Here is a 25,816-nt window from a genome sequence, read left to right as displayed (position 1 = left end):
AAATTAACTAGCATTCTTTTTTCAGCAGTAGGCAAAGTAACTCTTGATAGCAAGGTGTCAAATATTCCGATCCAGTCTCTCGGAGGTGCAAATAGGAATAGAGTTTGCATATGTGTATTCATAGGGTGGTGTGCGTGCGATTGTATTTGTGCTTCAAGCCGGTCAGAATAAAAGTTGATCCCCTTAAAGTCATCAATACCATAATAATTATTATATATGCATGAAAGTTGTCCAACATTATACATTATTAGTGGAACAGGACAAGGATCATTATTATATTATATAATATATTACTATTGTATCTATCATCACGGCCGGACGGATCGGATCATTGGATGGAGCTCAATGCAAGCAGCAGCAACAATAATCTCAGGGCGTGCATTTCACATAGCAGCTGCATGTAGAAGGGATGCCCCAGCACCCGCCACCAATGAAGTCGCTGCTTTCGCGTCTGCATACATCTGCGCAGCCGTCGCTGCTAAAGTACCACCCGTGGAAGTTCCCGCTATAGTAGGAGCAAGTATCAACGGGCCACACATCCTTGCATTTGCATACACGGTCTGCATGAATACGAATGTATATGTCGTTAATTGTATTGTATTTACCAAAACAACAATCAAATGACCTCGATGGCATCATGAGACTTGTTTTTATCAGTGTTAGCCTAAATTGTAAACGAACGGTCAGTCACCCATTGTTTAGCAAAAAGTCAGTATACACGGCCATTTAAACGGCCTTTGAAACGGTCAAAACGGTTTTGCACGGCTATCCATCGAGTAGCGTGTACATGCCATGTAAACAGTCTTAACGACCGTGTAGGCGAACAACAGTTACATATATATATATGTATATATATGTATATATGTATATATGTATGTATATATGTATATATATGTATATATGTATGTATGTATGTATGTATGTATGTATGTATGTATATATGTATATATGTATATATGTATGTATATATATGTATGCATATATATGTATATATGTATATATATATGTATGTATATATGTATACATATATGTATATATATGTATGTATATATGTATACATATATGTATATATATGTATGTATATATGTATACATACATATACATACATATACATATATACATATACATATATACATACATACATATATACATATACATATATACATACATATATATACATATATGTATACATATATATACATATATATATATACATATATATATATACATATATATATATACATATATACATACATACATATACATATATACATACATACATATATATACACACACACACATACATATATATACATATATACATATATATACCTATGTGCTATTTTACACCCTAGGTGTAGAATACCATTCTACACCCAGCACCCAACCCAACTAGCCCCCGCGCACCGCGCTCCCACCCCCAGGCCAACCAGCACACCCGCGCTCGCAACCCCCAGGCCCACGGCCCATGGCCCATCCCCCCTCCCCCCTCCCCCGCGCGCTCGTTACCCTCGGCCCGGCTGCCTCGGCCTCATTCCCCTCCCCACTCGCGCCCATCCCACGCAAACCTAGCCTTCGGTGGCCGCAGCGGCGGCGGCGGGATCCAAGGTGGGCGGCGATGGCGGCGCCGGGATCCCAGGCGGGCGGCGACGGAGGCGGGATTCAAGCCATCCGGCGGCGGTTGCAGGACCCACCTCCGCGGCGTTCTCCAGCCACGTGAGCTCGGCTGGCCTGGCACCCTCGCGGCTCAGCGCGCCCCCGGCGACGTGAGAGGAGTTTGACCTGCTGGGGGTGTGAGCGCGGCTTGTGGTGAGCGCGCGCTCGCCCAACCCTGAAGTGCGGGGCACCTGTGATCCGCAGTAGGGTTATCCGGAGCACCGCTCCCTTATGCGCCTGGCTCCTCACGAGCGCACGGTTCTCCGGTGAGCAATCCCCCGATCCGGATTTTTTGCTTGCAATTTTGATTCTAATTTGATTTTTTGGCACCTATCTGCAGTGTCTAGGGTTGTATAATGGAAATGGAGACATACTAATCCCATCGAGCTAGTGCTTTAGTCAAGCAATCCAGTAATCCAGTAATATATATGAGATCATCAGTGCAGTAATCCAGTAACATCTGTTGCCATACTAATCCCGTCGAGCTAGTGTTTTAAACAAGCAACACCACTAACATTTTTTGATGTGAGAACAGTGGGAGGCATTTTCAATATCTAAAATCGAATGTCCTTTATTTTTTTGTTGGAAATTACTGAATGTTGATGCTTTGAATTTAGTAGTTAGGCTAGTAGTTTTGTTAGGGTTTTTAGTTTCAGTAATTTGTTAGGATTAGTAGTCCAGTATTTTTTCGATTACTGAGCAATTTAACAATTTGAACCGAGTAGGTAGTCTAGTAGTTCTGTAAGTTCATTTGTTGTTCAGTAATTTGTTAGCATCCAGTATCAGTAATTTTTCAATCCCTACTGAACATTTGTTGTACAGTTTAGGCTCAGTACTGTGTTAGCATAGTAGGTGAGTTAGTATATCTAGTGCTAATTTTTTAGTTTTTGTTTGATTGATATATTTTTTTTCACCAGGGTGCATTAATGGATGACCCACTGGAAGATGCGCAGGGCGCACAATCGTCCACCAAACGTAGATGCTCCAAATTGAGTAGTTAGCTAGACCAGTAGTATCAGTAATTTGTTAGGTTTAGTATTTAATCCAGTATTTTTTTTATTCCTGAGCACTGATGATTTTAACCGAGCAGGTAGTCTAGTAGTTAAGTAGCCATTACTGAACTACTGGATCAAATAATGAAATACTAGACTATCGAACTACATGAGATTGTATAGAGCTCAATAATTAAAACTATTGTAACTAAAAAAACTAAACTACTGAGCTCGTGCATTTTTGTCACATGCATTGCCTATTGGTTCTCAGTATTATGTGCATCTGGGTCATCTTTGTAATCTAGTTATTCAATATCATGTGCATCCAGTAATCCAGTAATACTTACAAATATCAGTAATCCCTCAATACCCTAGCAATACTTGCGTATTTTCAGTAATTCTCTATAACCCAGTAACACTATGTAGTATTTCAGTTATTCTCAGCAAGTAGTAACCCAGTAATTCAATATTCTGCTAGCCTTGCTCTTTTTTCTCAATTATCTTTTTCCGAGTTTGACCGGTGGCAGGTTTATGTGGACATGGCACCCCTTTTTTTGACTCATATCGCCTGATGCATACGGCAGTGATAGTACTGAACTTCGCAAAGTAGAGGGTTCAAAGTGAAGAGAGAAGATGCTTCATTTCTTTTTTTAGACTTTTTGTGTTTTTGGAGGCTACATGAGATAGTTAATCATAAGTAATATGTATACATATGCCTTGTCACCACCCCACTATATGTATATCCATGGATTTAGTAGTCCAGTACTTTTCTCAGATTTTTGGTGAATTATTTTTCCAGCAACACACCATATACATGCTTGGATTCAGTAATAGGGAGATTCAATCATTTTAGTATTTTTTTTATGTGATAAATATTCAGTAACTAGATTCAGTAACTGAGAGACAGTAATAAATATTCAGTATTTTCTCTTTGTATACTGGATGGATTCAGTAATCCGGAGATCTAGTTATTTAGAACTGATCTTATTCAGATTTTACCGGTGGCAGGTTCATGTGGGCATGCCCCCTTTTTCAACTCATCGTTTCGTGCATACGACAATGATAATACTCGACTTCACAAGGGAGTGGGTTTCAAGCAGAGAGAGAGATGATTCATGTGTTTTTTGTAACTTTTTGTGTTTTGGAGGCTGCTTGGTAAATTGTTTTTCCAGTAACACATCATGTACATGCTTGGATTCAGTAATAGGGAGATCTAGTTATTCAATATTTTTTATGTATATCCATTATTTTTTTCACATATTTTTTTTTTGACTTGGGACTTTCTTCCTATATTTTTCCCCATTTGATGGATTCAGTAATCCAGAGATTTAGTTATTCAGAACTTGTTTGTACATTGGATGTGTTCAGGATTCCTTGAAGGGCAGAAATTGTTGCAAATTGCTCAGGTGTTTAGATTCAGAACTGAGGGACTTAGTAATAAATATTCATCAGATGCTTGTATTCAGTAACCCAGTTATTCAGTATTATGTACATCCAGTGATCTTTTCGGATTCACTAACATCTTATTTTTTCATAAATCATTTTTGTAGTCAATAAATGTGTACCTTTCAGATATTCAATATTTTCTCATGCAGATCCAGTATTAATTAATCATCAATAATTTTTACGTACATCTAGTAATGCCTATGCGTACATAGATTCTGTAATACAGAGATTCAGTTATTCCATATATTGAAGCCTAGTAATTCTTTTAAAAATTTATGCAGCAAATCCATATATTTTTTTCGTGATCTAGTAATACCTGTGCATATGTCTTGGATTCAATAATCTAGAGCCCTAGTAATAAAAATATTCAGTAATCTAACATTGCGTTCATCGACACATTGTAGAACGCGCATAACGTAAATGGATTCATCATAGCTGGATCCTTCACGGCATGCACATTGCAGGGACGAGCTTGTAGTTATGCTGGAGCACAATGCGCATAAATTAAAAAGGCACGCTGTCCATCCTCGTTGTTCTAGCACAAACCATTTGCTTTTTGCACCCATCATGCTTTGACACTTTGACGTCTTGAGGTCATTCCCAACCTTGCTTGAATTTTTGCCCATTCTTCATTGTCCTGTTTTTCCTTGATGGGAAAACCATCTTGGTAGCGGCTTCGGCAGGTACTGAACCCGGGGAAGGCCGCGGAGCTGTTCCTGATACAGGTACAGAAACCGGGGATGCCATCACACGCATACTAACAAGGCTGATCGCTGGGCTCGAGTGATTCATTGCAGTATCACCACCTTCCATATCCGAAGCAGACTGCTACAAAAGAAAAAGAAAAAACAATGCAAGATCACCACATTTGCACCCTAGTTTCACACTCCATCTAAAAAAACTTATCCGGACTATGAGATATTAAACTGCCAAATCTTTTTTTGGGAAAACTACTACTGAACATGGTCAGTATTGATACAGCTTTACAAAATGCAAATATCTGGGACCCATGATAGTATTGATTCTACTATACTATCAAATACTGAATACTGAATACTAGTCTACTGAATACTGAACTATTTTGGATCAAATACGATTCTACTGATTACTGAACTATTTTTTTGGATTCAAATACTAGTCTACCGAACCCTCAACTCACTGAATCACTAGGCGTAGAGGTTTTCAGTATTTTTTTCGGATTCCAGTGTATGGTTTCAGTAATTTTGCAATCCACCTATCTGCACTCTGCGATTTGACCAAAATTTCAACAAAATCACTAGGCGTAGAGAGGTTAGGGGCGATGAGTGACCGAATTACTGAGGTAGATGTACATTACCCACCAATTAAAGCAAAACCAGAGAGATCAGAAAGGATTGGGGGAGGATCAGCTGCCTGATTCGAGAGGGATGGGGGGAGGAACAGCTCCGGCTCCGCTCGACGCTATGCGCTGCGCTCGCCGCCGCGCCTGTGCTGCATGCACCGCGGCCGCGCCCACTCCGAGCAGGCCGCGCCGGCGTCGCTCCCAGCGTCGCGCTCACCGACACCCGCTCCCCTTCGCTGCGCCTGCTGGGTCCGCACGCCGTGCGCCGCGCTGTCCCCCACTGATCACGCGAGCGCCGCAGAGAAGCTAGCACGAAACGGCTCGCGCTCGCCGCTCGCCGCGCTCCGAGCATCTCGCGGCTCGCGCTCGCGTATCTGCTTTTTGGCGTGGGGAAGGGGGTTGGTGACGGGCTGGTTACAGGTGGTGGCCTTGTTGGGCTGGGCTGGCGGTGGAGTTACGATGGGGAGGCTATATTGGTTGGGTTGGGTGTAGAATGGCATTCTACACCTAGGGTGTAGAATAGCGCTGCCGTATATACCTATGTGCTATTTTACACCCTAGGTGTAGAATACCATTCTACACCCAGCACCCAACCCAACTAGCCCCCGCGCACCGCGCTCCCACCCCCAGGCCAACCAGCACACCCGCGCTCGCAACCCCCAGGCCCACGGCCCATCCCCCCTCCCCCCTCCCCCGCGCGCTCGTTACCCTCGGCCCGGCTGCCTCGGCCTCATCCCCCTCCCCACTCGCGCCCATCCCACGCAAACCTAGCCTTCGGTGGCCGCAGCGGCGGCGGCGGGATCCAAGGTGGGCGGCGATGGCGGTGCCGGGATCCCAGGCGGGCGGCGACGGAGGCGGGATTCAAGCCATCCGGCGGCGGTTGCAGGACCCACCTCCGCGTCCCTCGAGCGGCGGCGGCCGGAACCCAGGCACCCTCCTAGCGGGTGGCCCGGCCGGGGAGCGCGGCGTTCTCCAGCCACGTGAGCTCGGCTGGCCTGGCACCCTCGCGGCTCAGCGCGCCCCCGGCGACGTGAGAGGAGTTTGACCTGCTGGGGGTGGGAGCGCGGCTTGTGGTGAGCGCGCGCTCGCCCAACCCTGAAGTGCGGGGCACCTATGATCCGTAGTAGGGTTATCCGGAGCACCGCTACCCTATGCGCCTGGCTCCGCACGAGCGCACGGTTCTCCAGTGAGCAATCCCCCGATCCGGATTTTTTGCTTGTAATTTTGATTCTAATTTGATTTTTTGGCACCTATCTGCAGTGTCTAGGGTTGTATAATGGAAATGGAGACATACTAATCCCATCGAGCTAGTGCTTTAGTCAAGCAATCCAGTAATCCAGTAATATATATGAGATCATCAGTGCAGTAATCCAGTAACATCTGTTGCCATACTAATCCCGTCGAGCTAGTGTTTTAAACAAGCAACACCACTAACATTTTTTGATGTGAGAACAGTGGGAGGCATTTTCAATATCTAAAATCGAATGTCCTTTATTTTTTTGTTGGCAAATTACTGAATGTTGATGCTTTGAATTTAGTAGTTAGGCTAGTAGTTTTGTTAGGGTTTTTAGTTTCAGTAATTTGTTAGGATTAGTAGTCCAGTATTTTTTCGATTACTGAGTAATTTAACAATTTGAACCGAGTAGGTAGTCTAGTAGTTCTGTAAGTTCATTTGTTGTTCAGTAATTTGTTAGCATCCAGTATCAGTAATTTTTCAATCCCTACTGAACATTTGTTGTACAGTTTAGGCTCAGTACTGTGTTAGCATAGTAGGTGAGTTAGTATATCTAGTGCTAATTTTTTAGTTTTTGTTTGATTGATATATTTTTTTTCACCAGGGTGCATTAATGGATGACCCACCGGAAGATGCGCAGGGCGCACAATCGTCCACCAAACGTAGATGCTCCAAATTGAGTAGTTAGCTAGACCAGTAGTATCAGTAATTTGTTAGGTTTAGTAGTTAATCCAATATTTTTTTATTCCTGAGCACTGATGATTTTAACCGAGCAGGTAGTCTAGTAGTTAAGTAGCCATTACTGAACTACTGGATCAAATAATGAAATACTAGACTATCGAACTACATGAGATTGTATAGAGCTCAATAATTAAAACTATTGTAACTAAAAAAACTAAACTACTGAGCTCGTGCATTTTTGTCACATGCATTGCCTATTGGTTCTCAGTATTATGTGCATCCGGGTCATCTTTGTAATCTAGTTATTCAATATCATGTGCATCCAGTAATCCAGTAATACTTACAAATATCAGTAATCCCTCAATACCCTAGCAATACTTGCGTATTTTCAGTAATTCTCTATAACCCAGTAACACTATGTAGTATTTCAGTTATTCTCAGCAAGTAGTAACCCAGTAATTCAATATTCTGCTAGCCTTGCTCTTTTTTCTCAATTATCTTTTTCCGAGTTTGACCGGTGGCAGGTTTATGTGGACATGGCACCCCTTTTTTGACTCATATCGCCTGATGCATACGGCAGTGATAGTACTGAACTTCGCAAAGTAGAGGGTTCAAAGTGAAGAGAGAAGATGCTTCATTTCTTTTTTTAGACTTTTTGTGTTTTTGGAGGCTACATGATATAGTTAATCATAAGTAATATGTATACATATGCCTTGTCACCACCCCACTATATGTATATCCATGGATTTAGTAGTCCAGTACTTTTCTCAGATTTTTGGCGAATTATTTTTCCAGCAACACACCATATAAATGCTTGGATTCAGTAATAGGGAGATTCAATCATTTTAGTATTTTTTTTATGTGATAAATATTCAGTAACTAGATTCAGTAACTGAGAGACAGTAATAAATATTCAGTATTTTCTCTTTGTATACTGGATGGATTCAGTAATCCGGAGATCTAGTTATTTAGAATTGATCTTATTCAGATTTTACCGGTGGCAGGTTCATGTGGGCATGCCCCCTTTTTCAACTCATCGTTTCGTGCATACGACAATGATAATACTCGACTTCACAAGGGAGTGGGTTTCAAGCAGAGAGAGAGATGATTCATGTGTTTTTTTTGTAACTTTTTGTGTTTTGGAGGCTGCTTGGTAAATTGTTTTTCCAGTAACACATCATGTACATGCTTGGATTCAGTAATAGGGAGATCTAGTTATTCAGTATTTTTTTATGTATATCCATTATTTTTTTCACATATTTTTTTTGTGACTTGGGACTTTCTTCATATATTTTTCCCCATTTGATGGATTCAGTAATCCAGAGATTCAGTTATTCAGAACTTGTTTGTACATTGGATGTGTTCAGAATTCCTTGAAGGGCAGAAATTGTTGCAAATAGCTCAGGTGTTTAGATTCAGAACTGAGAGACTTAGTAATAAATATTCATCAGATGCTTGTATTCAGTAACCCAGTTATTCAGTATTATGTACATCCAGTGATATTTTCGGATTCACTAACATCTTATTTTTTCATAAATCATTTTTTGTAATCAATAAATGTGTACCTTTCAGATATTCAATATTTTGTCATGCAGATCCAGTATTAATTAATCATCAATAATTTTTACGTACATCCAGTAATGCCTATGCGTACATAGATTCTGTAATACAGAGATTCAGTTATTCCATATATTGAAGCCTAGTAATTCTTTTAAAAATTTATGCAGCAAATCCATATATTTTTTTGGTGATCCAGTAATACCTATGCATATGTCTTGGATTCAATAATCTAGAGCCCTAGTAATAAAAATATTCAGTAATCTAACATTGCGTTCATCGACACATTGTAGAACGCGCATAACGTAAATGGATTCATCATAGCTGGATCCTTCACGGCATGCACATTGCAGGGACGAGCTTGTAGTTATGCTGGAGCACAATGCGCATAAATTAAAAAGGCACGCTGTCCATCCTCGTTGTTCTAGCACAAACCATTTGCTTTTTGCACCCATCATGCTTTGACACTTTGACGTCTTGAGGTCATTCCCAACCTTGCTTGAATTTTTGCCCATTCTTCATTGTCCTGTTTTTCCTTGATGGGAAAACCATCTTGGTAGCGGCTCCGGCAGGTACTGAACCCGGGGAAGGCCGCGGAGCTGTTCCTGATACAGGTACAGAAACTGGGGATGCCATCACAAGCCTACTAACAAGGCTGATCGCTGGGCTCGAGTGATTCATTACAGTATCACCACCTTCCATATCCGAAGCAGACTGCTACAAAAGAAAAAGAAAAAACAATGCAAGATCACCACATTTGCACCCTAGTTTCACACTCCATCTAAAAAAAACTAATCCGGACTATGAGATATTAAACTGCCAAATCTTTTTTTGGGAAAACTACTACTGAACATGGTCAGTATTGATACAGCTTTACAAAATGCAAATATCTGGGACCCATGATAGTATTGATTCTACTATACTATCAAATACTGAATACTGAATACTAGTCTACTGAATACTGAACTATTTTGGATCAAATACGATTCTACTGATTACTGAACTATTTTTTTGGATTCAAATACTAGTCTACCGAACCCTCAACTCACTGAATCACTAGGCGTAGAGGTTTTCAGTATTTTTTTCGGATTCCAGTGTATGGTTTCAGTAATTTTGCAATCCACCTATCTGCACTCCACGATTTGACCAAAATTTCAACAAAATCACTAGGCGTAGAGAGGTTAGGGGCGATGAGTGACCGAATTACTGAGGTAGATGTACATTACCCACCAATTAAAGCAAAACCAGAGAGATCAGATAGGATTGGGGGAGGATCAGCTGCCTGATTCGAGAGGGATGGGGGGAGGAACAGCTCCGGCTCCGCTCGACGCTATGCGCTGCGCTCGCCGCCGCGCCTGTGCTGCATGCACCGCGGCCGCGCCCACTCCGAGCAGGCCGCGCCGGTGCCGCTCCCAACGTCGCGCTCACCGACACCCGCTCCCCTTCGCTGCGCCTGCTGGGTCCGCACGCCGCGCGCCGCGCTGTCCCCTGCTGATCACGCGAGCGCCGCAGAGAAGCTAGCACGAAACGGCTCGCGCTCGCCGCTCGCCGCGCTCCGCGCATCTCGCGGCTCGCGCTCGCGTATCTGCTTTTTGGCGTGGGGAAGGGGGTTGGTTACAGGGGGTGGGCTTGTTGGGCTGGGCTGGCTACAGGTGGTGGGCTTGTTGGGCTGGGCTGGCTACAGGTGGTGGGCTTGTTGGGCTGGGCTGGCGGTGGAGTTACGATGGGGAGGCTATATTGGTTGAGTTGGGTGTAGAATGGCATTCTACACCTAGGATGTAGAATAGCGCTGCCGTGTGTGTGTGTGTCTATATATATATATATATATATATATGCGCACACGCGCCCGTACATACTTACCGGCGGTGACCACGATGATTAGGAGGATGGCGACGGCGGCAGAGACATTGTTCCTCAGTGATGAAGCCTTCATTTTGAATGCTTGGTGAATGAATACGTTGAAGAAGAATAGCGAAGCAAACTTGTGGATAAGTGAGTAGAAGTTTTGCAACACGTGTGTATATATAGTTAGAGAGAGGAGGAACTTTGAGCCGCTCCAAATAACATGTGATGAAAACTATGATAGACAGACACTAGCAGTATGTAGACAGCTAGCTGGTGGTCTTTGCAAGTTTCTTCGGAGAAAGCATTAATGCAGTAGTGGCTTCCTATGTGGGAGTCGTTGTATTCTGAGCTAACTTTGACCCCCCCCACCCCCCCCCCCGCAGTTTGTACGTCATCCTCGATGCACAAACTGGATCGAAAGTCATCAAACAGCGCTGTAGGCAGCCCTTTTGTCATGATGTCCGCCAATTGGTGTCGCGTTGGAACGTGAAGAACGTGCACATCACCAAGTGCCACCTTCTCGCGCACAAAGTGGACGTCGAGCTCCACATGCTTGGTGCGCCCATGGTGAACGATATTCTTGGTGAGGTAGACGGCGGACACGTTGTCGCAGTAGATGAACATCGCCTTGGTCACGGGCACCTGCAGTTCAGCGAGTAGCTGTCGAAGCCAACAGCATTCAGCAGCCACATTGGCCACACCGCGATACTCCGTTACCGCGCTGGAGCGTGACACAATCAGCTGCCGCTTCGATGACCAGGAGATGAGGGAGGCGCCGAGGAAGACGCAGAACCCCGAGGTGGATCGGCGCGTGTCTGGGCATCCGGCCCAGTCCGCATCCGAGTACGCGACGAGCTCGTGTGAGCTGGATCGGTGAAGCTGCAAGCCCTTGGCCAGAGTGCCATGGACATACTGAAGGATCCGTTTGACGAGCGCCCAGTGAACATCATGCGAACATCATGCGGCGAGTGCATGTGCAGGCACACCTGTTGCATGGCATACGCAATGTCTGACCTGGTTAGGGTCAGGTATTGGAGTGCACCCAGAATGCTGCGGTAGGTGCTGGCGGCTGCTGCGGACAGCGCCTCGCCGGCGTGGGCAGACACTTTCAAATGAGTGTCGATCGGCGTGGAGGCGGACTTGCAGTTGATCATGCCGGCGCGTTGGAGAACGTCCTCGGCATACTACTGCTGTGACAGGAAGAAGCCCTCTTTGGTCCGGCACACTTGAATGCTGAGGAAGAAGTGCACGGTCCTGAGATCCTTCATGGTGAACTCCTATTGCAACATGGCAATGATGCGACACAGCAGTGCCGGTGATGAGGCAGTGGGCACGATGTCGTCGACGTACAGAAGAAGGTGCGCGGTGTCGGTGCCATGCTTGAGGACGAACAGCGATGAGTCAGACAAGGACGCCTTAAAGCCAAGCCCATGAATGTGCGTGGCGAAGCGATGAAACCACGCGCGCGGCGCCTGCTTGAGCCCATAGAGGGATTTGCGCAGGAGACACACGTGGTTCGGATGCTCGGGGTCGACGAATCCGGTCGGTTGAGTGGAGTAGACCGTCTTGTGAAGATCGCCGTGAAGGAAGGCGCTCTTCATGTCCAGTTGGTGGACAGGCCCGTCGCGGGAGGCAGCAAGGTGTAGTACCATGCGAATTGTCGCCGGATTGACCACCGGCGAGAAGGTTTCGTCAAAGTCAACACCGGGGCATTGCGTGAACCCACGAACCACCCAGCGTGCCTTGCGTCGCTCCAATGTGGCATCGGCATGGTACTTGTTACGGAAGACCCATTTGCCGGTGACAACATTGGCGCCAGGCGGTCGAGGTACCAGTTCCCAAGTGCCATGTTGTCGCAGGGAGTTGTACTCGTCACGCATGGCGGTGTGCCATGCTGGATCGCGAAGAGCTGCACGTCCAGACAATGGAACAGAAGTCTCAACGGCAACATTGGTGAGATAACGCCGATTGGGCACCACGGTCCCAACGCGACCACGCGTGATCATCGGATGGTGCGGTGGAGGAGGCGGCGGTGGCGGAGGTGGTGTCGACGCGGGCACTATGGGTGAAGCCACCACGGTTGGCACCGGCTCACGTGATGTCGATGCAGGAGTCGGCGCCGACACGACATCAGACGGAGATGGTGGCAACGCGGATGCGACCGGGGAGCCCGCCACGGATGGTGATGGCATAGGCTCGCTTGATGTCGATGTAGGAGCCGGACCCGACACGGTGTCCGGCAAGGCGGCCAGGGGCGAGTCCGGAGGCGGCGTGGACGATGAGGTAGCAGCTCGCGGAGCAGGAACAGCCGCCGACGCGGGCGGAACCGGCACAAACACAGGTGCATGTTCAGGTGTTGGAGAGGACGATACAGGTGCTGACGGTGCAGCGTAACAAAACAGAAACGCGAGCTCGTCAAACTGCACGTGGCGTGATGTGATCACGCGACGTGTCGCGCGATTGTAGCACCGGTAGCCTTTGACGTTGTCGGGGTAGCCGATGAAGACGCACTCAACGGATCGGGGAGCTAGCTTGTGCGGCACGGTCGCCGTCGTGTTGGGGTAGCAACGGCAGCCGAATACATGCAGATGCGAGTAGTCAAGCTGTACACCGAACAGCAGCGAGTACAGCGTGGCGTGAAGGCGCGGCACGCAGGGACGGCGGTTGATCAGATGGGTCGCCGTGCTGAGCGTGTCTAGCCAGAACGTCGGTGGCATGGACGCATGAATGAGCATCGTCCGGATGCAGTCGTTGAGGGTTCGGAGGATGCGCTCGGCGCACCCATTCTACGGCGACGTGTATGGGCAGGTGAGCCGGAGCACAGAGCCACGATCTACAAGAAAGGATCGAAAGGCGGCATTGTCGAATTCTTTGCCATTGTCAGTCTGAAAGCACATGATTGGTCGACCAAACTGTGTTTGAGCAAAGGCATAGAACTGAACTAGAGTGGGGAACACATCGGACTTGCGATGAAGAGGGAAAGTCCATGCGTAGTGAGAGTAGTCATCCAGGAGAACGAGATAAAACTGAAAACCTGAAGAACTAGTGACCGGCGAGGTCCACAAATCACAATGCACTAAACAGAAAGGAGCTGTTGAAATGGTGTTCAAATCTGAAAAAGGAAGTCGTACATGTTTGCCGACACGGCAGGCATGGCAACTATGATTATTTGATGGAGTACAAGTGAAATCAAAAGAGCCTAGAATGCGAGACAAGGCAGGACGTCCAGGGTGCCCCAAGCGAGCATGCCATAGATCAACTATTGCATGAAGAATGACATTAGTGGAAGGCGTGGCCGCACGGAGGGGGTACAGATCGCCCTTGCTGTTACTGCAGAGGAGCACCGTCTGGGTTGGAAAATCCTTGATGCAAAAACCAAAGGGATCAAATTCCACAGAAACAGAATTATCACGAGTAAGAGATCGAACGGATATAAGATTGTTGATGAGAGCAGGGGAAACAAGCACATTGTTTAGGCAAAGCGAGGAGGAAGCGGTGGGAATGAAGGCAGTACCGGCACATTGGACGACAAGGTCGGCACCATTGCCCACAACAATGCGAGAATTGGAGGGATGAATAGTGGAGAGCATACCGGAGTTAAAGGCCGTGTGAGATGAAGCACCGGTGTCGAAGAGCCAGTCGGAGGCGCTTGGTGGAGTGGAGGTCACGAACAGGCCCTGCAGCGCCTGGTAGAGTGCCGGAGGCAGCATACCGGCGGCGTTGGACTGCTGCGACAATAGGTTGACCTGCGGCTATTTGAGGCTGGACGCCGAGGCGAGCACCGAGGACGCCCTGGGCCTGCTGAGGGAGCTGACCGATGGTCCAGGCCTGAACCACACCGGTCCAGGGGTTGACCCAGGAGGCGAGCTGTGGAACGCAAGGAGCGGCGCCCTGGCTGCCCGTGGAGCCCCTAGAGGGAGCCGCACTCTGGCGAGTGCGGCCATCCTGCTTCTAGCGCTTCTTGGGTCGATCCGAATGGCCACCAGAGGCGGAGTCGGCGGAGACGGCTGGCGGATGGACGGAGCCGCCGGCGGATGCAGATGGCGCGGCGGAGGCGCTAGCGGTGGCCTTGGCGAGGAGAGCGGTGGACGTGGCCAGCCCGGTGGAGTTGGCAAGCCAGCTTTCTTCCTGCAGGAGAAAACGGCGAGCCTGCAGGTAGGTCATCGGCGGGCGGGCGGCATTCACCATGGTGACGACATGGCCGTACTTGGGGTTGAGGCCACGGAGCATGTTGATCACCATGCCGGAGTCAGTGACCGGCTCGCCGACGTCGCGCAGCGTGTCGGCGAGACACTTGAGCTGAGAGCAGTACTCCGAGGCGGAGAGATCTCCCTGAGCGAGGCTGTGGAACTCCTGGTGTGCCTGAGTCGCCCGATGATGAGCGTTGCCAAGGAACTCCTCCTTGATAGAGGTCCACGCCCCGTACGCAGAATCGCGGGGCTTGATGATGGCCTGAAGAACGTCGGTGGAGATCGTGGTATAGAGCCAGGAAATGATGGAAGCATCGATCTGCAGCCAGGGGACGTCGTCGCGCTTGAGGTGGATGTCGATGGTGCCATCGATGTGGTCCATGAGGCCGAACTTGCGGAACGCAATGTCGAAGAATGTACTCCATGCTGTGTAGTTCGGGGAATCAAAATCAAGAATCACGGGAACATGATTTTTTATGTTGATGAGATGGGAGGTGGCGGCGGAAATCGGCTCCGGTTCAGGAGCACCGAAGGGGTTGGAGAGATCGGAGCCAGTGGGCGACGCTATGAGGAAGAAGGAGAGGAGCAGCAGAACATGGGGAAGAGGCTCAGAACCGTACGGTAACTGATACCATGTAGAGTGAGATGGAGATGAAGCTCATAGATTCATTGATCATCTCTGCTGATACATATACACGGCGAGGAGCCAACGAGCTCCGAGCATGCCGGGTGTGAGCGCGAGACCCGGGCGAGCGCGATCGGCCAGGATGTGAGCGCGAGACGCGGGCGAGTGCGAGCAGCCAGCAACGTGCGTGCAATGGACGCGGGGCGACGCGAGGGACGCGGTCTACAGCATCTAATCCTAACCGTTACAGTTGAGGACTCAGCCACTTTGACACTGCTGGCGAGGGGTGTGGTGAGATGATAGGTTTAGATAGATCCAGGCCCCCAGAAGGGAACACACCCTACGTCTTGTCTCAGATTGTCTAGATTGCTTGGCCTAGCCGGGGTTGGAAGATGTACCGTGCTCTTGGGGCGAGCTCTCCAAACCAGCAACATGTGTTATTCTATCCAACCCTTGGCACGACCATAGCGCTTCATGCTGAAGGTCGTTAAGTACCAATTTCGCCCGTGAACTTATCTGAAAAATAAAGGAGAACTAACATTTCTTACACACAGATTAATGTAGAACAATATATTTCAACATGTCCCCTTGATTTTATTGACATGCAGGGAGTTGAGTACATTAAAGAGAAAAATTACACCTAAGATGGCAAAAAACACAATTCCAACCAATCAATAGTTGCCACCTCAGCCTCATATGGATCAAAAGGACCAACCAAAACTGATTTAAGACAGCGCGGGGCTAGGATAACCGACGTAAGTGTCCATGTGCCAGCCTCCCTATCGTAGTCGCTGGACAGAGGCAGTTAGCCTGGTTTGGCCGACCCTGGTTCGGCTGAACTAAAGTTGCGCCGCCTAACCTCCAGCTGACGCGTATGGCATCTACTAGTGGCTCCCCAATGGTCATTACACATCTTCCCATCTAATTTCCCATCCAGAACAGACCACCGCAAGGCTATAAATAAGAGGGAGGGTCTCTCATTAGAACTCATACGAAGAAGCTATTCTCTCTTCCTCGTTGTAATTAGTCCCCGTAAACTAGTGGAGTTTAGGCTGAAAGAGCTCGTTTTCGGTTCCCAAGTTCACTAGGAAAGCTGGGTATGGCTGTAGTACATTCCTCTTTTTGTAATACTTGGATTCATTCAATAGAGTTTAACTTTTTGCTTATGCTAGGTTCATATATTGCTTTGTCAGATACACATCCCTTTATTAGTTTATATATATATATATATATATATATATATATATATATATATATATATATATATTTCTAAAGCTAGTAAGCTTTCCATCTAAATTTTTGGTTTGTTCCGTTTGGTTTGGTCCGTCTCGTATTATTGATAGGTGGGCTTTGGTCTATCCCGTATGTGAGTCGGACTAATCCTCTCTGTCCACGACTCAATCACATAGATCCCTACAAATTAATGCACAGGCACCAATACGTATCCAATACTTATATCAACTTTGTCTGTAGAGCATAATTGCCAAGTTAGTTTATATTTGTAATAAAAAATTTTAATCCACAGCTGCTGTGCATAACGAGGGGTATCGATCTGATTTTATCATATGGCGAACATACCGGAGGTGCTTGACAAGCTTCTAATTCGCGGATGTGCTCAAGGTGAAAATAGATGCATGGTAGTGTTCGTTAGATGATTTGGAGCAGCATGACGGACGGAAGGACCAATGGACCCTCTTTGTTCACTTGCTTGTGTCTGAAGCCTTGGTACATAGCTAGCCTTTATTTGTAGCCATATCATGTTTTTATTGTACACAAAGGCAAGCTAAGAAGCTGAGCTGACACACCATTCGAAGTACGTCGCAGGTCCGGCCGGCAATGCAAAAGTTTGCAGTCATATACGTGGTGATCACGGCGGTGGCCACCACGGCCGAGATGCCGGCTCCTCCGGTAGCACTGCCCGGCTGCCCGACCAGCTGCGGGGACGTGAGCCTGCCTTACCCGTTTGGCATCGGCGAGGGGTGCTTCCACTCGACCGGGTTCAACCTCACCTGCGACGTCACGCAGGGGTTGCCGAGGCTGCTCCTCGGCACCGACGGCTCGTTCCGTGTCACCCACATCTCCCTCCAGGACGCCACGGTGAGCGTCAGAGCCAAGCCTATCGCGGCCCTGGACGGTCATGTGGTTGCCTGGGGTGAGGGCCTCGGCACAGGCGGCCCCATGAGCTTGTCGTACGAGCGCAACGAGTTCACCTTGATGCGCCTCGCTGTGCAACAAGGAGGGTCCTCCTCTGTACTTCTGGGATGTCCCACGGGAGAAATGCTGCGGCTTGGGCTGCTGCGAGGCGCCCATCACCATGGGTCGCTCGTCCTACGCCGTGCGGCTCAGGTGGCTGAATTATCCCGAGCACGACCACGACCACGACGCCCAGACACCCGTCTCGGTGTTCGTCACCGAGAAAGGCTGGTTCCAGGCGCGCATGGTGGGAATCACTGGTCCCTTCTCGATCTCGTCATGGTTCTTCGGAATTAAGGAGCACAACATCACGGCGCCGGTGGTGCTGGACTGGGCAGTCCCGTGGCCGTTGCAACTGCAAGGACCAGGAGGAGGTTGGACCTGCTCGTCGGGGGATGCCACCGGCGGGTTGTGCCGTAGTAGCAACAGCTACTGCGTCGACGAGGCAAGTTCCAACAGCACCCGAAAGGGCTACGTATGCAAGTGCCAAATTGGGTATCAAGGGAACCCGTACATTAGAGGCGGATGCCAAGGTTCATCTCTGTTTGCTTGTTTTTGTATAGAATGATATCTGTGCTTCCAGTTATGTCTAATTCGATCGTTTTTCTTATGTATTGTATATTGTTCCTGCTGCGTATACGCCAGATATCGATGAGTGCAGGCTTCCAGGCAAGTGCTATGGTAGTTGTACAAACACACCTGGTGGATATCTGTGCAGGTGCCCACGGGGGACACAGGGTGACGCATACAAAAGAAATGGTTGCTCCTACTCTGTAGGTATTTTCTAAAAACTGTGTCACCTTTATCTCATGAGTCATGATGACTAGTTCTGGGACGCTAGCTAAGGGATAATATAGCTATTACTACGAAACATATATAGAGGTTATTTAGTTTAATTTTGAAACATTAAGAAAGTGTAGTCACTACGAGGAAACTTAAAAGGTAACTCACTGTAAAGACTGTTTGTTAATTTGTATCAAAATTCTGTGTCAATGAGGCAGCAATGTACCAGTTGGGTATAATTTTTTTCCATGTGTTCGGTTAAGTTGTCAAGTCTGCGTATATGATGGCATGTGTTAGTTTACCTGCACGTATATGCACGTGTTCATACCCGGTTAAATGAAAATAAAATCTACTCGTCCCACAGGGGCCTGCATTTATAGGGGGCAAAGGGATGATAATTTCCAATAAAAAATTGCCACGGTTGCAACAAAAATGCATATGAATACTATTGCCACTATTGCCACATTTTCTAACTGTTGCTACATTTTTTTATTCATTCTTACTATGAATAGAGAGGATATATATAAAAGTAGATACTATTAGCAAAATAACCAACAAAAATTGCTCTAGTTTAGTGGTAAAGGATTGTATTTCTTTAGGTCAAAGGTTCAAAGCCAACTAGTAGCTAGCAACTTTTATAGTTTTTACTTCTAATTTTTTTCATAAAAATATATATTGTTGCAAGAATAGTTTATTGCCATCATTTACAAAAATGACGGTTAGCACTTTTATTGCCACGATCATGTTTGTTGTAATTGTTACCAATTGTTATTGCCATATTAACAGATCATTACCACGATATTGATCATTGCAAATACTATCTAATGTAATGTTTCATCGCATGGTAATTAGCATAGCTATTGTTCTTGGCCCAATCTTTTAACCACGCAAGTACTTGCCGATAGTTTCTATTTCAACGATTTTTCTACTAATTCCTAAGCCGATGGTAGATATCACCACGATTTAGGCTCCATTTCAATGATTTTTCACCATTGCAAAAGGCCAAATTCTACTAGTGATTGACGCGAATGGTTACTATTTTCTTGTATGACACTTTTCACGTTTTATTTCCAGGTCTCAGTATGGTCTTAGGAATTAGTAGTGCTGGAGGTCTCCTTCTATTGGTTCTTGGTGTTGTATTTTTGAAGCAAAAATTTGAGGCACAAAGAAAGAAAAATCTCAGACAAAGATGCTTCAATCAAAATCGGGGTCGATTGCTTATACAAATGCTATCTCAGAGGGCAGATATTGCTGAAAGGATGATCATCACTTTAGACGAGATAGAGAAAGCCACCAAAAATTTTGATAGGGCTCGAGAGCTTGGTGGTGGAGGGCATGGCACTGTATATAAGGGAATCTTATCTAGCCACCATGTTGTGGCTATTAAGCGATCAAAGATCATCATAAAAAGGGAAATCAACGAGTTCATTAATGAGGTTGCAATCCTCTCGCAGGTCAACCACAGAAATATTGTGAAACTTATTGGATGTTGCCTTGAGACAGAAGTTCCACTACTAGTGTACGAGTTCATTTCAAATGGTACCCTTTACAGTCATCTTCATGTCAGTAATGGAATATCAATATCTTGGGATTATAGGCTAAGGATTGCAGTTCAAACTGCAAGAGCCCTTGCATATCTTCATTCATCTATTTCAGTGCCAATCTTCCATAGAGATATAAAGTCATCCAATATACTTCTCGATGACAATTTGACCGCGAAGTTGACAGACTTTGGAGCTTCAAGGTTTATTCCAGTTGACCAAACAGGGGTAAACACAGTTGTACAAGGAACATTAGGCTATTTAGATCCTATGTATTATTGCACCGGACACTTCAGTGATAAAAGTGATGTCTACAGCTTTGGTGTGCTTCTTATCGAGTTACTTACACGGAGGAAGCCAGCTTCATACAGATCACTGGAAGGCTTTGGTCTTGTCAAACAATTTTGCAATCTACTATTAGAAGGAAACTTAAGTCATGTACTAGATTCACAAGTTGTTGATGAGGGGGCAGAGAAGTGGATGATGTTGCCAAACTGGCAACACAATGCGTAGAGTTAAGATGCCAAGATCGTCCAACTATGAGACAAGTTGAGATGAAACTTGAAGGAATTCAGTCATCAAAAGGAGACAGATTCGACAGACAGAGAGAAAGGGATATTAGAGGTGAACTGCATCCAGGAGAATCTTACATCTGTGGAACGGACAGATACAGAGCAAAGAGACTTGTATAATTATAGTATGGAGGAGGAAGAACCCTTTTTGCCATCAAGCTATCTTCAGAGCTAGATTTGTGTTCAATTTAGCCAACCCAAACCAGTTCTTAATTGTTTTGTGTGTTGGATTAATGATGAAATTGGGATGCATTTTGCCATCCATGCATCATGGTCTCTGGTAGGAGTCAATTAGCTGTGAGTTCAATTAATAGAGAACTATGAAAAGTTTCTAATTCTTTACACATATTCCTATACTTGATTTGTGTGCAGTGTCCTTGAAAGACTCTTGAAATGGCCAGAAATCCTCCATTCACTAAAGTTGTAACTCAAGACACACTTTTGGATTTGTACGCTAGTTGTTACTTATCACACTACTAGAAAGAACTTCATACTCGCTGTTGACTTTTTTTTGGTCTCAGGAACACCACCAAATGTTGGTTTTGTGTACAGCACTCTGCCACTCTCCACTCTTTCATTTAGTCTTATGGACACGGGCAAAATCTGGTTTTATGTGATTCACATCGCCCACTAAATTAAGTCTTCCATCCTGGGGAGTGGGAGAATGTCTTGTAAGATTCTGAAATAACCCTGATTGTATTACGCACCAAAATGAGGCACAAAACAACCTTGGAGAAGCAAAATGTTATTTTTTTAAATAATATTAAATGTACATATATAATATTTTCTTATACAACTTAACATGTCACTAGCAGATGCCCATGTGCGGCACGCACATGTTTTAAAAAATTCAGAAAATAAAAATTTTATATTATAGTTAAATTTTATATGTGGCAATGATATATTTTTTATAGAAAAAGCGAATGAATATTTACTAAAGAAAGAGCCTAGCTTCATGCACTTCTACAGGAAATGTGCAGTCCTCTCACAGAAAGTTCAAAACCCTTGTGCATTTCTCGCCCTGAATTCATACATCATGTTTTTTATGCCCTGCCCAAAATGTTTTGCTAATGACATCAAATCTGGTCAACATGCGAAATTGGGCTACAACTTAATCAAAAGATATTATTATACTTATATCTAAACAGAACCACAATTTTTTTACTTATAAGGAATTAAGCACCACAGGGAAAAAAATGCATGGTAAATAAACATCTATATTTCTGGTGAGAAATTTAGTCTACCAAAGTGCAAACCATTTACATCATTATTAGACATTGAAATCTCCATTTTTATATACATTTATTTGAATCGCTTCACCACATCATAATGCAAATGCTCCTGAAAGAGGAAAAATGAAGTATTATTAACATGTGGTCACACTTTAACTGAAGTGTCCCGTTTTCACTGAAGTGTCCAAATCAACCACTCTGTCAATTAATTCAAGAATCTTTAAGCACAAGTTGCTGAAATATGGACCAGAGCTCTTGTCCAATTTGATCACAGTTATAACAGAGCTATGCTTCAGTTTTCGTGCTTTTTCTTTGCTTGTTCTGAACCAAACCGTTTCCTCTGGCAGTTTCAGACAACATCCCAAGTGTCTGTGTAGAGAAGTTCAGATCAATAATCACAGAGCATAAAAGGTTATGGTTTCAAGGAACTCAATTAGTTAAAAGGTACTGCACAACCAATAAAAAAAGTTCATCTGGCAAAAAGTACCTTTCTTTTCACAAGGTTGTCCGAATGATCCAACAATTGAGTAGTTCCTCTGAAATATGTTGAAGCACTCATCCACCCTGTAATCGTTTTGAGTACTGTATTTCCAGACGCTCTGAGTTCTTTTATAGTATCAGAAGAAAAATCTTTTTTTTTAGTATGCACAGTAAGCATGACAACTTCCTCCATAAGTGCTCCAAGAGAACCCTATACAGTGAAATACTGAAATAAATACGACAATAAATATTTACAAACTAAGCTCCTAGAGTGAAATAGAACATAGCATAGATTAACGCACACTACTAGAAAAATACCCTTGGGTACCGGTTGAAAGTGCCCTTTGGTACCGGTTCAACCGGTTTCTTGAACCGGTACCCCGAAAGCGGTACCAAAGGGAGCCTTTGGTACCGGGTAAAACAACCGGTACCTATGGCTAAAATATTCACCCAAAATATCCTTTGGCTGGGATTTGAACCCGCGACCTCTAGCCTCGCGCGTTGCTACTTTACCATCTCACCTACGCAGCAGTTCTGATTGAGAAGGAGATATTTTCCTTTTGAAGTAACCCATGGAGAGCCTTAGGTACCGGTTGGTAGGCTCCTAAGGTGCCGGTTGGTGTTACCAACCGGTACCTAAGGCTCGTCTATAGGTACCGATTGGTGGTACCACCCGGTATTAATATAAAAGTTACCACCCGATACCTATGGAGAGCCTTAGGTACCGGTTGATAATACTAACCGGTACCTAAGGTTCATTCATAGATTCCATCCACCATAAGGTACCGGTTCATCTCTGTACTGGTACTTTTGGGTGGACTTAAAGCTTGTTTTATAGTAGTGTCATTAAAAGAGCAGAAGTTTGGACAAATGAGCAACCTGGATAAAATTAGTAGACTCATCAGATTGAAGTTCAGAAATCAACTTTGTATCTTGCAACTTAGACAGAAGGAACCTCATTGCCAAATGTAGCATTAGATGTCCTTGCTTCCCATGCACCCTGATTTCTTTTAGTAGCATACTGAAACAAGGAAACCATAATTTATAGGAATATTGGTCAGTAACATTGACAGCCTATCCATATTCCCACTCATGTGACAAAGCACTCTAGGCCACGCATCCCCCAGCCGGCGAGCTAGGCAGACGAGCGAGGCCGGGACAGCGCCTCCGAGGGCAACGGCGTCGAGAGCGAACGCGGAGGCGAGGCTGGGATATATATATGGAACACAGTAGGTGATTAAAAATTTATATAATTAAAAAATTCCCAAACAGTCAGTAAGGTGCCATCAGGGAAAATTGACATAGTTAAAATCAAATCATTAAACAAAATAGAGCATGAATTGAACTTTGCTTGACATCTGAATTCTGAGAAAACATGAAGCTTATATTTCTTTTCAACAATAATTAGCCATCCCAAAAAAATAGAAATAAGCACCCTAAGATGGTCATAAAAATTTCTCGCTTATATTAATCAGCATTTCAACTGTTAACAACTCAATGCTGCATACCCATTTTCACACTTGAATCAAGCAATGTCTATTATTGTTTTTCCAAATGGTAATCTATGACAAGTTCAAAAGTCCAAGCTATCCTCAGTTTTAATTGTCAGCTTTTGAGAAAGCACCTTCACATTTTGTCTCATACCATATACCCAAAAGGGTTTATTTGACATACGGTGCAGAGTTAAATGCAGAACACTAAGCTTCAAGAGCTGAACTTTCTTACTGTATATTACTAAGCTTCATAACAGTGGGGGAAGCTTACCATCTGTTTCATATTTTTCAGAGCAATTAACTGCTTTTCAGTGGCTTGATCTTTCATAGAAATGAACAAACCAACTTTTTAGCACACTAACCACGCAAAAACAATCATGATGGAAAAAAGTGTATATATGAGGGTAGAAGCCCAAAGACATTTTATTGGATTACTGCTCTCTGATCAGATTAGGCTCAGATTGCCTCTTAAGAAAATACCCACTACCTAATACTTTTTTCAAATCTCAATGAAGCCTCATCTGATTAATACTTTCTTCAAATTTCAATGAAGCCCATTGTCTTAGAAAATGAATTACCAATTTGGATTGACTGGAGTCTGCAACCGACAGAAGATAAACCCGCAATTCCTGCCATCACGCACGGAACAAAAGAAGTCTGTGTAGACTCCAACAATGATTGGGTGGATCATCTCTATATCACTCTGCATTATCAAAATAGAGCATTAGTGATCTGGTCAATGATCCTGTTGCTAGCTGCAGAATTTCTAAAACAAGGCAGACTCATGAAGCTCACCATTGGAACGATACACTTGTTCCTGAGGGCCTTGTTGTCAGGCAAGACTGGCTCAGCAGCTGCAAAGCAACACCAGAAGAAAAGTGAGAATAAGTACCATCCTGAATTGGTATTTTGCAGTGAACAAACAAGCACTTTTAAAAAAAAAATCTTGACAGGATCCCACGTATTATCACAAAACTGCTGATTTTATAAAAAAAAATTGTAGACCAATGGTGGCAGAAAGAAGCAGGAATAAGAAAAGAAACCTGATAGAATATTCTGGAGCATGGCGCATGCCTCCTTCCACACCGACCGGCCCATCCCCGAGAACATGTTGAGCGTCTCCTGTGCAAAGCATCAAGGGTGCTAGTTATTTTCTACTCTATGAATCACCAGAGCCAGTCACCACAACCAAGAAGTTAGATGACTCGGATAGCGATGGTGATGTTCTCATAATATCAAGTGAAAAGTCTTGTGAAGCATGGTTGTTGGATTCAGCGTTTCATGCAACACCAAAGGAGTGGTTCTCGTCATACATTGAGAAGGATGGCGGTCTTGCTCACTTGGGAGATGATTCGGCTTATCGTATCATAGGAGTTGGTGATATCAAATTCAAGATGTGTGATGGACGTGAGATGCTACTTAAGGGTGTGAAGCATGTGCCGGGGCTACTGAGGAATCTGATTTCGCTTGGGATCTTGCATGAAGAAGGGTGGCTGTATCAGGCGGCGCCTGATAAGAAGACCTTGAGAGTCATGCATGGAGGCAAGATGGTCATGGTTGGTGAGAAGTCAAGTGCACACCAATACAAGCTGAAGGGAAGCGTTGTTGAAGGTGGAGTCATGGATGACACTGCAACAGTGGCGGTGTTTTGTCCGATGGTCGGCGAGGTGGCAGCGGCCTCGTTGGGCTGTTCTAAGTGAGCAGCAAAGGGAGACGACTCAAGTCCGGTACACGGAGGTTCAAGCATGAACGGCTTCAAGGTGGTGTGCATATTCGCTAAGGTGGAGTTTGTTGGATATTTGTCGAATATGTGTACAATTAGGTTATGACTGGAGTTGAGTTGTAATATGGTAGGACTAGGGATAGAGTTTGGGTCGTACTTTGTATCTCTTGGACCCATAAATATGAGGGCACTACCGTGTAACCGTGAGACGATTTGGCGGCTGGTGTGGGCGGCGGCGTTGCCGCGGTGGTG

General features: G+C 45.2%; 1 protein-coding gene and 1 pseudogene across 1 annotated transcript; one reads left to right on the top strand and one right to left on the bottom strand.

The window, feature by feature from the left end:
* The first annotated feature begins 17,383 nt into the window (after positions 1–17,383).
* On the top strand, positions 17,384–20,756 carry LOC120639863 (annotated as a pseudogene).
* A 1,121-nt stretch (positions 20,757–21,877) lies between these two features.
* On the bottom strand, positions 21,878–24,973 carry LOC120639645 (fumarylacetoacetase-like). The gene is made up of 6 exons (XM_039915502.1): positions 24,885–24,973; positions 24,637–24,695; positions 24,420–24,544; positions 23,228–23,369; positions 22,356–22,559; positions 21,878–22,237 (listed from the first exon to the last, which is right to left on the bottom strand). Exons 1-6 carry the CDS (start codon positions 24,949–24,951, stop codon positions 22,154–22,156), a joined length of 681 nt encoding a protein of 226 aa, XP_039771436.1. The 5' UTR covers positions 24,952–24,973; the 3' UTR covers positions 21,878–22,153.
* Positions 24,974–25,816: the final 843 nt, after the last annotated feature.

This window comes from Panicum virgatum, chromosome 7K (assembly GCF_016808335.1).
Source record: "Panicum virgatum strain AP13 chromosome 7K, P.virgatum_v5, whole genome shotgun sequence".
NCBI lineage: Eukaryota > Viridiplantae > Streptophyta > Magnoliopsida > Poales > Poaceae > Panicum > Panicum virgatum.
This window is presented reverse-complemented; position numbering and strand designations above follow the sequence as displayed.

What these genes read in the sequence shown, in the direction of transcription:
- LOC120639645 (XM_039915502.1), bottom strand. Translation starts at nt 24,951, where the DNA reads ATGTTCTCGGGGATGGGCCGGTCGGTGTGGAAGGAGGCATGCGCCATG. An exon ending in GCTCCAGAATATTCTATCAG is followed by an intron (nt 24,696 to 24,884) that starts GTTTCTTTTCTT and finishes GTTGCTTTGCAG; the next exon opens with CTGCTGAGCCAGTCTTGCCT. An exon ending in ACTCCAGTCAATCCAAATTG is followed by an intron (nt 23,370 to 24,419) that starts GTAATTCATTTT and finishes TCCTTGTTTCAG; the next exon opens with TATGCTACTAAAAGAAATCA.